A 10,176-nucleotide genomic window follows, 5' to 3' on the forward strand; every position below is an offset into this window, starting at 1 on the left:
AGAACAAGCCAAACAATATATTTGTTCATCTATCAAGTACTTTCAACAAGAAAGACACGAATTTGTAATTGTTAGTTTTACTGAAGAAACTTGAGCTTTCAACCTCTTCAAGCCTTCGTCCATCTTTAAAAGGAGATTATCCACCTCAGTTTCTTTAATACAAAACTTAGATCTACCTACCTCCGTCGCGTGCGATTGAAAAATAATTTTTAAAGTAGTATTACGAATTGAAAACATTTATTTAAAAACAATGAACTACATGCAACAATAAATTAAATTAAATGGATACGATGAACTCAAGAATCGTTTTCGAGTAAGGGATCGGCCTCGTCGGCAGAACGCCTTCTCCCCAGCTTCTGGAGTACGAAGATGACCACGAAGATGATGGCGACGCCTCCGGCCACACCACCCATTATGATCGCCGCGAGGCAACCCGCTCCGATACCAGGACCATCGTCATCTTCGTCCGGGTCGACGGTGGGCTCTACTGGGGACGAAGGTGTGACGGATGTACTCGATGGAACGTCAGTCGTAGAGCCAGTAGACTCGGTCGGCGGCACCTTGCTCGAACCATCCGCACCGTCGGTTGTTGCGTCATAAACTGCTATGGACGTTCCGTTCTGCGTATCATTGGAAAAAGCATTCTTGCCAAATATGAAATGAAACACGTGAGAAATGATCATCGGTTTGAAGACGTCACTTCCGTGTCCATCGGCCAATGACGGCGTTAACTCGGTCACTGGTAATTGCGTTCCAAATATATCGTCAACTACATCGCCTGGAGGAAAACTAGAAAATCTTAGCATGCATTCTTAACTTCAGTGATATTAAAAATTAAGTACTTTACCTGTCGATGAAGTAATTACGGCAACCAATACTACGCAACACAGCACGGTTTCCATCGCGACTGACATACTGCACTATAACGAAGAGGACGTGTTATTGGACGGAAGTGACTTGAAGCTGGAATGCCCTTCTTTTCAACGTGCTATCCTTTTATATGGTCTCACGTAACGTAAATGGTGACCAAAAAAACTATAGAGCTTTTTGAACGTGTTTGATTAGCAAATTAAACATTTTTATTATTAAAGAATCAATGTTATGACATAAAAAATTATATATCTAGATAAAAGTTTTTATAACCTAGTAGATATATTCACTATATATTGGAAATGACAAAAAATATCACATAATCGTACTCAAAATCTGAAAACGAAATGTAAAATTATTTTAAGTTTCATTTTTTGACACACTTGAAAATATAAATGTTTTTCTGCGATTCGAAATTTCTCACAATACCATATCAAAGAAAAACTTTAAAGGAGGGAATAATAATCATGAAACTATAGGAAAAAGCTGAGGAAAGAAGGTCATATATAGGTAGCCCTGTGTCATTCGTTCAGGAACAGGTATTAGAGAAGAGAGTTAAGATATATTGAGTTATTTTTAATTTACATTTATACTTCACCGAGCTTTTTTTGCCAAAGGTCTGGGCGAAATTTTTCCTATAACGTTCACTGTAAGGGCACCGTCAGAGGCATGGTGAAGGGGTTGCACTAGTATCGGCACCGGACGCCAAAGGCTAAGGGGCGTCAAAGGGGCGCAATGTATTCCATGTAAAATGGATTTGTTGAATTATAAATTAAACTCATTTTTCTTGAAACATGAAAAGTACACTTTTTTTTAGAATAAAACAAAATAATGTGGTTTTCCAGAGGCAATGGGGGGGGGGGGGGTGCCAAATATTTTCGCTATATTAGCTTGGTGTCGGTTTATAAATTAGGATTGAATGAAGCCCCAACTCGGGGAATCGAAAATTTGCTGTTAATTACTTGTAATTAAGTGTAATTTCTTAATCACTATTGTATTTGATATTATTGACACAAAATGTTTTTCTTTGTCATTTTGTGGTTTACAAATACGTAGCTATTTCCACCCATGCAAACTAAATTCCATCGTCACTGGTATCAACCAAATGCTTAGGGCTGTGCGAGTACTCGAAAATCATCGATTACTTGGTATTTTTGAGTTCAACTACTCGAACTAGACCTCGAATAAATAATTGGAAAATACTCGTCGATTATCTAGTACCAAAAAATTTCATAGTCGGGTACCCGATTAATCGAATAAGCTGCTCTAAATTCAAAGAGGGGTTTTTGCAACTTTGTGAGGTACAAGACGTACAAACAAAAAATACTTTGAATGGATAACGGTTTTTACACACAATCCTTAGGGATTTGTGTGTATTACGATCACCTACTGTGTAGCCGCCGCCGCCGCTGCCGTACACACGATTGCTCGCGGTACGTTAGTGGTACAAAGGCGGTTGATATCTCAATCGGTAGGCACTATTATAGCCTCTACGGGAGTTTCGTAATTTTGGGGATCGGAGCCCGAGAAGTGGGGCATTTCCCCACTTTAGTGTTTTTGATCGATTTTCAAATAAATGTACCCCACCACCCGCTTAGGCACTATTGTCATATTTGAATTTCGTGCCAATTGATAGAGGTGCCATCTAACTCGTTCGCGTTTCTCTACATTATTTCCAAAACCAGGTAACTCATAAAACTTGGTTTTTATAAAAATTAATTTAAATGAACGGGTTCGCGTTTCGCTGCCTTATTTACAAAACCAGGTAACTCGAAAAACTTGTTCACCGCCTTTTTTTCAAAACCAGGTAACTCGAAAAACTTAGTTTTTATAAAAATTAAATTAAATGAACGTGTTTGCGTTTCGCCACCTTATTTCCAAAACCAGGTAATTCGAAAAACTTGTTCGCTACCTTATTTCCAAAACCAGGTAACTTGAATTGAGTTTAAAAACCACAATACAGCTATTGTGCGACTCGTGAACCCAAAAAAGTACACTAAACTAAACTAAATTTTTGCTAAACAAATATGACTGGCTTCAGTGTCTGGACAGTCGTTACGTTAAATTTTCAACTTCACGCGTATTTAAAAAAAATATATATAAACGTAACTTAGGAAGAAATCAAAGATATAAAAGATCATCGATTTTTTTCGTCATTCCCTCAATAATATAGTAAACATTTTGTACACGACCTGATCCACAAAAAATAAATGTCTGTTCAATGTATTCGCTTTTAAAGCGTTTTACCTAATATTGTGACGCCCACCGAAGTCGCAATTTCTTTTAATTTTCATTCTAGTTTGTTATCATGTTTACTTATGAAGGAATCTTATATCACCTTTGAATTTTGGATATTATATCCAATGAAACAAAAGCTTTCAGGCAATGTATACTTTTGTAGGACTTTCAATTGCGTAGGTACCTTGGCGCGGCTTTGAAAGCTATCGTGTTTTTGTTATTTTTAATATTTTATCATTTTTGGTGTTCTTTATCTAATGAACTTTTGGTCGCAGTGCAAAATGACTATTATTTTCGAATTCTACAGGGCAAACACTATCAGAAACGCGTATTAGAATTTCTGATCCGATAGTAATTCGAAAATTATCGGTTCTTTTTATGTGCCTATTTATTCGTTTAGATGAAAAGTTTTGCGTTTTTCAAAATTTACGACGAAAAAACAGAACCGTTTCGAGGAAGGGTTTTGAGATAGATATACTCTATACCACCCACTTAAACAGTAAAAAAAGTTTAAATTTTTTCTTTGAAGTCATTCTCTAGATATCGGGTGTCAAAATCACTTGATTTGGAACGTGACATCTCCTTACCGTCTGTAAGGCCTTTTTAAAAATTTAATATCTCAGAAACAATATCGAATTAAGACTTAAAATTTTGAACCTACCACTAAAAATGTCTAAAGTTTAACTGTGTAAAGTTTCATCAAAATCGGTTATGGTACCGTGGGGCAAATATTTGAAATTGCCTGATTTCACATGGAATGACCCCTTTACTCGACGCATTTGGTATCATCAGGAATACATAACTCGAACTTGGAATGATTATCTCGGCCGATTTCCGTCTCTATCTAGGGGACTGTTTTTTTAAGTCATTTTGACGTCAGAGCATACGTGTCTTTTCTTACGAGTTTCATTGGCTTAACAATCTCCTACCAAAGTTTCCTGTACTCCCCAGAAATACCGAGTATACAATCTTTTTCGCGCCTTTATTTTACCCCTCTTACTCGCCTCCCACTCGTCGGCCATTGCCTCTGCCCTCAGCGGGGAGTCTAGCATCCACTCTTTGGGTATCCGTAATGGAGGATGGGGCTGAAAGGGAAAAACCAAACATGGACGCGCCCAGGTAATTACCGCGTAAAAGAGTGTAGAGTTGACAACAAAACTACAGTTGTAAAAACGGGAGGTTGCGCGGGGTTAAAACTCCTAAAGAGGGAAGACGCGCGCGAGAAGAGGAATTTTTTATCGTACGGCAAGATAACCATTCCTAGCTAGAGGTATGTATTCCTGGTATCATATAAGATGGATACTGTGGGAATACCATAGGTATTGACGTTTTTTCCGGCTTTCTTCATTTAAGACCTTTACGGTAATCTGTTTCACAAAAGTGTAAACTACATACAACGCTCGAAATTATCCCGAGAGATATTTTCTAGCCACATGCCTCTCAACGCCCCATCAGAAGGAAACTCGTGGAAAGAATTTCCAGGTGTTTTGCCTTTTACAGATGGGCCATAGGGAACACAACTCGAAGGCATTTCTGGGTAATTTCTACAAAAATTATTGATATGTAACAACTTTAAATAATAATTGAAAAATGAAATAAATATCTTTTTACATTAACCAAATATCATTCAGCATTAAGTATTTATCAAGTGTTCGAATTTCCCGGTGCGAAAATTGTTTTAAAAGACGACAAATCTAAAATCCGACAAGGCTTAACTATTCATGCAAACTATTTAAAAATTACCTAAGTAATGAAGTATTTAAGGGGTTATATATGGAAATTGAACTTTTAAGTTATAACCTAAGTATAAAATAACTATAATTTCGTGATATTTAAATAATTTCATCTGTACTCATTATGGTCAAGTTGTAGCCGACTTTAAGGTCCGGAAGTGGCACTCCCGACGGCCGTCGAAGAAAATAAAAACCAAACTTTTATTTCGCGCCAAAATACATGGATTTGAAATTCTTTGGGTAGGCCGCCTGGTGCGAGCGTAGTGAGCGCGCGAAGTTGGCCATGCCTAAAACCACTACTCGAACAGCCCTACAAATTATACAATCCATTGGGTGACAGAAGCCCGTAACTGTATTATCCGCACCAAATATTTCCCCCAATAAAAAAAATTACCATTTGACGGTTGACCATATTACTGCCCAAATTGCGATGTAAATTAAGGAATTGTTCAATATTGGAATAAAGGCTGGTTTTTCATTCGAGCAAAAACGTCACGACGCAAAAAAATCCCCGTTAGGCCTATTGCAATATTTTTGCGTCGAGCCTCAACGTCGTGGGGTTTTGCCGAGCACGGCCCACTGCACATGCGCTCGCGTTCTCTCGCCCCATAGCGGGCCGCTCAATCAGCCCATTTGTGGCTGCTACGTTGGCTGTGGCGCTATAATCTGACCCATCTTCAACATTGAATCCTACCGTACGGTGTTATGTTGGTTTTTGATTCATTATGAAAAAGATGGAGAATTAATCGGCATTTTCAAGGAAATGAAAGGTAAATCAACTCTTTTTATACGTTATAATCACTTTTAAAAAAAATTTACTTTTGTTTTTTTGTCAGCGGCTCTCGCTACTCACCCGATAGATTGATATATGACAGTGATATTAATGAATGGGGACTGCTCGAAATTAAGACATTAGCCAAAGCCAAAGAATTGGGTTTAACGGTTAAAGAAGCTACGGTTCAGTTAAAACCAGTTTTTATTAAGGAACGCAATGGTGATATTGTTTTTTCACGTACACATATGTACTATTTTCAAATAATGGGGCAATTAGCAATTACCTGCCTTAATTGGTGTGATATATTAGACAAAAATTTATGGGAAACTGCAATGTTGCCAAAGATCTCTAGTTTTTCTTTTACTCACTTCGCAAAGAAAGAATAAACCTTAAAGGTCGATGACATGAATTTTCGATTTACTCTGTCTTGAACTGGAAGTAGGCTGGCTGCAAGGCACATGAGCTATGCAGTAAGCCTACTTCCAGTTGGAAACAGAATTAACCAAAAATTCATGTGGTCGACCTTTAAGACTGATATACATAGTCAAATTGATCAAATTAAAATTAAGTTCCAACAAGTACTAAAAAATGTTATGAATGAGTTCCTAAAAATGTTACAAATAATGAGTTCCTAAAAAGTTTTTATGGTGTTAAGAATTACGTTTTTTTTTAGTTTTCTGGTCCTAAAATATTTTATTTAAAATTTTTATAAATGCTTAATGCTAACTATATCAAGATGTTTTTTTAAAAAGGAAATGAGTTTGTGATAATAAAAAAATACATTTTAAGAAGGCGTTTTATCGAGCCAGGGATCTCCTATAAAATTGACCAAATAACAACAAATTTTCCAAATTTTATCTAACTTATCATGCATATTGTTTGGGAACACAAATTTCAACAGCCGAAATAACTCGTTCTACATGAATTCTTAAACTAGCAATGTTTCTGGTAGCAATTTCTTTTTCCAAACTTAACTGTGGTGCACCGTCTAAAAATGGTGGTATGTTTAACGATACTCCTATCTCATCCAACATCTCTTTAATAACAAACCCACGATCTGCCATCACAGAGTCCCCCATTTCAAGTTTTTTAAGGAGCCCAGAATGAAAAGTAATTTCTTTATCAGAGATACGACCAGGTGCAAGGGCTCATTGGTATCACGCAATACCAGCAGTACACGTTAAAATTCTTAAAATACGTCAGACCCCCTAATTAAAAAAAAAAAACCTATCCCCCCCCCCCGCCCCGCCCAGCCAAATTTTTATTACTACAAGCTGAAACCATAAAAGGAGGAAAATTCATGTAATGGTAATTTTATTATAATCTAATAGGAGTATAATAGAACTTCATTAGCTAATTGGATTAAATTAATAAGCTATAGCTTTTAGGAGGTAAACGGCTTTTACAACCAATCTATCTCATTATATTAAATACTACTAAAAGTTGGTAATATAATAATAATTAAATTAAAGTATTATTTTATTTGAGAATTTATTTTTATTATTACTTGATTTAAATGAAACTTCCAATTATACTATTTTATTATTAATTTAATATATTTTATAAATAAAATTCAAAATTTTTTTAATTTAAGTATAACTGATTTGTAGATGGCGTAGTAAAATTGGAACACCAGCGAAAGGTACAACGGGCAGCTCCATCTGCTGATTTACTTTGGTATTAATAGTTCAAAATGCTTCCCATTAACATACTCTGTTTCACCATATAAAGAAATGACGTTATTAATAATTATAATTTTATTTATGTACTATATACAACCAATACTCTTCCAGAAAGTGTACATTTCGGAATTTCGGTGCTTTTTAACTTCCGTTCGATTTTTTCATTCATTTTGCTGTTTTGCTCTTCGGTAAAATGGCCTTTCCAGTCGCCGACAATGCCCTTTCGCACCAGTTGGAAATCGCCAAAAGACGTTTTTCTATCCTTTAAATACTTGATCATGAACTTCATTCCGCTCGGTAAGGGCAGACTATCGATGTCTATGCCCGATTTGACAATTTGATCAATGCCTCCCGAAGATTCGTCGTTGATATTCTCCTTCATGTATTGGAAACTGGAATAGCGAACCAAGTCGGCCATCTTGTCCGGATCTTCCACCAGAGCTTGATATTTCGGACCCAGGAAGGTGCCTATTTGGGTGATGGCCGTCTTGATGTCTTTCTTCATGTTTTCGTAGTAGAGGAACAGGACGTTGGGGTCGTTTCTCCGTTCGTACCAGGAGAGAGTGTGGTCGAAGAAATCCCCGTAGTCGTTTCCGCCGTTGATGAACAAATCGAAGTAGACGTCGAAGGATCCTTCCGCAAAGTCGTACAAGTTCGTGCGAGAATGATGGAAGAAAGACACGCAACAGTCTTTCGGGTTTCGAACCACGAAGACGTATTTAGCCTCGGGTGACTTGGGTGCCAAGTGATAAGGGAGGTGAATCTTCGCGAGCCTCGGTTCCGATTGGATATCCAAGGCGTCCACGCCCAACATCTCCAAATAGGGACACTTCATCAGGAAATCTCTGGGGTTGGCCAATGGTTGGCAGTCGTTGAATAGTAGCAATAAAATTTGTTGGGTCCACGTGCTCCCACACTTTGGAAATGCTGTCAGCAGTATGTCGCCCGGTTTTGGCTTGTGGTTAATGGTATCCCTCAAGGCCTGATCCGAGAAAGCGGCCAACAGATTAAATCCATCCACTAGTTTGTAATCCGGAACCAAAACGCCGTCTTTCAAAGGCATATTTACAGCTACTTAATAGATGCAAAACAACGAAGATCTGAAATATTTCATTTTTATTAGAATTCGTGTTCTATAAATATATTAATTTAAATGACGTTGTACTGGCAATTTAATTAGAACAGTGTTAGTTTTACTAAAAATGGTGTATCAAAATTTTAATTAAATTAATCTTGTACTGATATTTTAATTAGAGTGGTGTTTATTTACATTGGTGTTGTACAGGATTTCACCCGAAGTGGTGCTGTATCGATACGTTAATTTAAATGTAGTAACATTGAAGTCTGTCGTAGATAGAAGCTGTCTTAGAAGTTCTTCGTTGTGATGTGTCTATCAGCGTAGTTACATTATTATCTATTCCAGATAAACTTAATCTTTTCTATTCAGAGCTCTTTAGTGCCAACTTCAATTTGAAAAGCAACCATTTGTCAACATGGCGTAGGTCCGATGGGCCGATCATGGAGCTTCCATGGGCCGAAGACCAACCGATCGAAGGGGTCCAACGGATCGAAAACTCACGGCCCGAAAAAAAAGGACCAACCGATTTTTTTTATAGCAACAAAAGGGAAAAGGTTTCAACGGACCGAAAAGTTGTATATCGTTAAATAAAAATTAAAATAACTTTTATACTGTTCAAGTTTACTGTTTTGTTTTTTACTTCTGCCCCGAGATATAGCAGGGTACGCGAAAAACGTTTTAGATTAGATTAGTTCGGATTAGGTTAGGTTAGGTTAGGTAAGCGCGCGGAGCGCGCAAAGATTAGGTTATATACGCGCGCCGAAGGCGCGTAGGCACCGTGGGATACGTCCGTGACTTATATATATCTATAAAAAAAACCTTAATTCGATGTACTAAAAAAAATATATAAAGGTGCAAAATTGGGCTGTAAACCGCACAATTGGGGTATTTTCGATCGACTGGAACTCAATGTTAAATCGTTTTCCAACGAATTGGATTTCGGTCGAATGGGCCCAAAGCAAAATTATTGCATTAAATTACTATTCTTAATTACTATTCGTAAGGAAAGGATTTCGAGTGAAAAACAAAAACCATTCTGCAGATAACGATAATTATGAGCTCCTTAATATATACTTTTTAAAAGTAGTTTTTTTTTAAAGTGTACTTAGTCCGCGAAAGTGATTTTTTTTCAGCTTTTTAAAAATATATATTTCGGACCGTTGAAACCTTCTGCAATTAACTCATAAAAAAGGAATTTTTTAATTTTCGGTCGGTTAGTGCTTTCCTTCGATTGGATGGACTTCGGTCCGTTGGACCCCCATTCGATCGGCTGGTCTTCGGGCCATCGGACCCAGACCGTCAACATAAATCTGGAGGACTGTAAATTAAACCCTTTTCGATAACAGTATAACATTTAAAAATGTGACAAAGCTCATTTCTCTATATATCAAGAAAACATTTAAAAATGTAATTGTCTACCTTCTCTGATATCGCTAAGAATTCATGAACTTTTTTACTTTTTCTCAGTGGAGTATTTTCTGAAGACCTCTGTGGGCCTGACACTACTCATTTGTTTGTAGAGTAAAAGGTAGTGTTACGTTAGAAACCCACATCCCTACGACCACAATTAACATAATAAACATAAGTATGACACTGAACACATTGTGTAGTCCGACCAGGGCCGTCACTACCAAAGGGCGAATTGAGCGACCGCTCCAGGCGCCAAGTCTCAGGGGCACCTCAGTGGTAAAGAAAAATAAAAGAAATATTTTTAAATTAGGGGTACGCGAGGGGGCGCCATAATCGGATCTCGCTCCATCTTAAGACTTGCCTCGGGCCGGCACTGACATGCGAGTCCGA

At 37.4% G+C, this 10,176-nt stretch overlaps 2 protein-coding genes across 2 annotated transcripts; both read right to left on the reverse strand.

Moving 5' to 3' along the window:
- Positions 1–220: 220 nt before the first annotated feature.
- LOC149946575 (uncharacterized) lies at positions 221–957 on the reverse strand. The gene is made up of 2 exons (XM_090171694.1): positions 848–957; positions 221–778 (listed from the first exon to the last, which is right to left on the reverse strand). The coding sequence occupies exons 1-2, from the start codon at positions 912–914 to the stop codon at positions 297–299; spliced, it is 549 nt and encodes a 182-aa protein (XP_090027820.1). The 5' UTR covers positions 915–957; the 3' UTR covers positions 221–296.
- A 6,420-nt stretch (positions 958–7,377) lies between these two features.
- LOC149946576 (sulfotransferase 1B1-like) lies at positions 7,378–8,361 on the reverse strand. The gene has a single exon (XM_090170822.1). The coding sequence runs from the start codon at positions 8,359–8,361 to the stop codon at positions 7,378–7,380; it is 984 nt and encodes a 327-aa protein (XP_090026948.1).
- Positions 8,362–10,176: the final 1,815 nt, after the last annotated feature.

The sequence above is a fragment of the Leiobunum rupestre genome, chromosome 4, assembly GCF_980474605.1.
Source record: "Leiobunum rupestre chromosome 4, qqLeiRupe1.1.hap1, whole genome shotgun sequence".
NCBI classification, from domain to species: Eukaryota; Metazoa; Arthropoda; class Arachnida; order Opiliones; family Sclerosomatidae; genus Leiobunum; species Leiobunum rupestre.

Coding starts and splice junctions, on each gene's coding strand:
- LOC149946576 (XM_090170822.1), bottom strand. CDS start 8,361: ATGCCTTTGAAAGACGGCGTTTTGGTTCCGGATTACAAACTAGTGGAT.
- LOC149946575 (XM_090171694.1), bottom strand. CDS start 914: ATGTCAGTCGCGATGGAAACCGTGCTGTGTTGCGTAGTATTGGTTGCC. Junction 779..847: donor CGTAATTACTTCATCGACAG/GTAAAGTACTTA, acceptor GTTTTCCTCCAG/GCGATGTAGTTGACGATATA.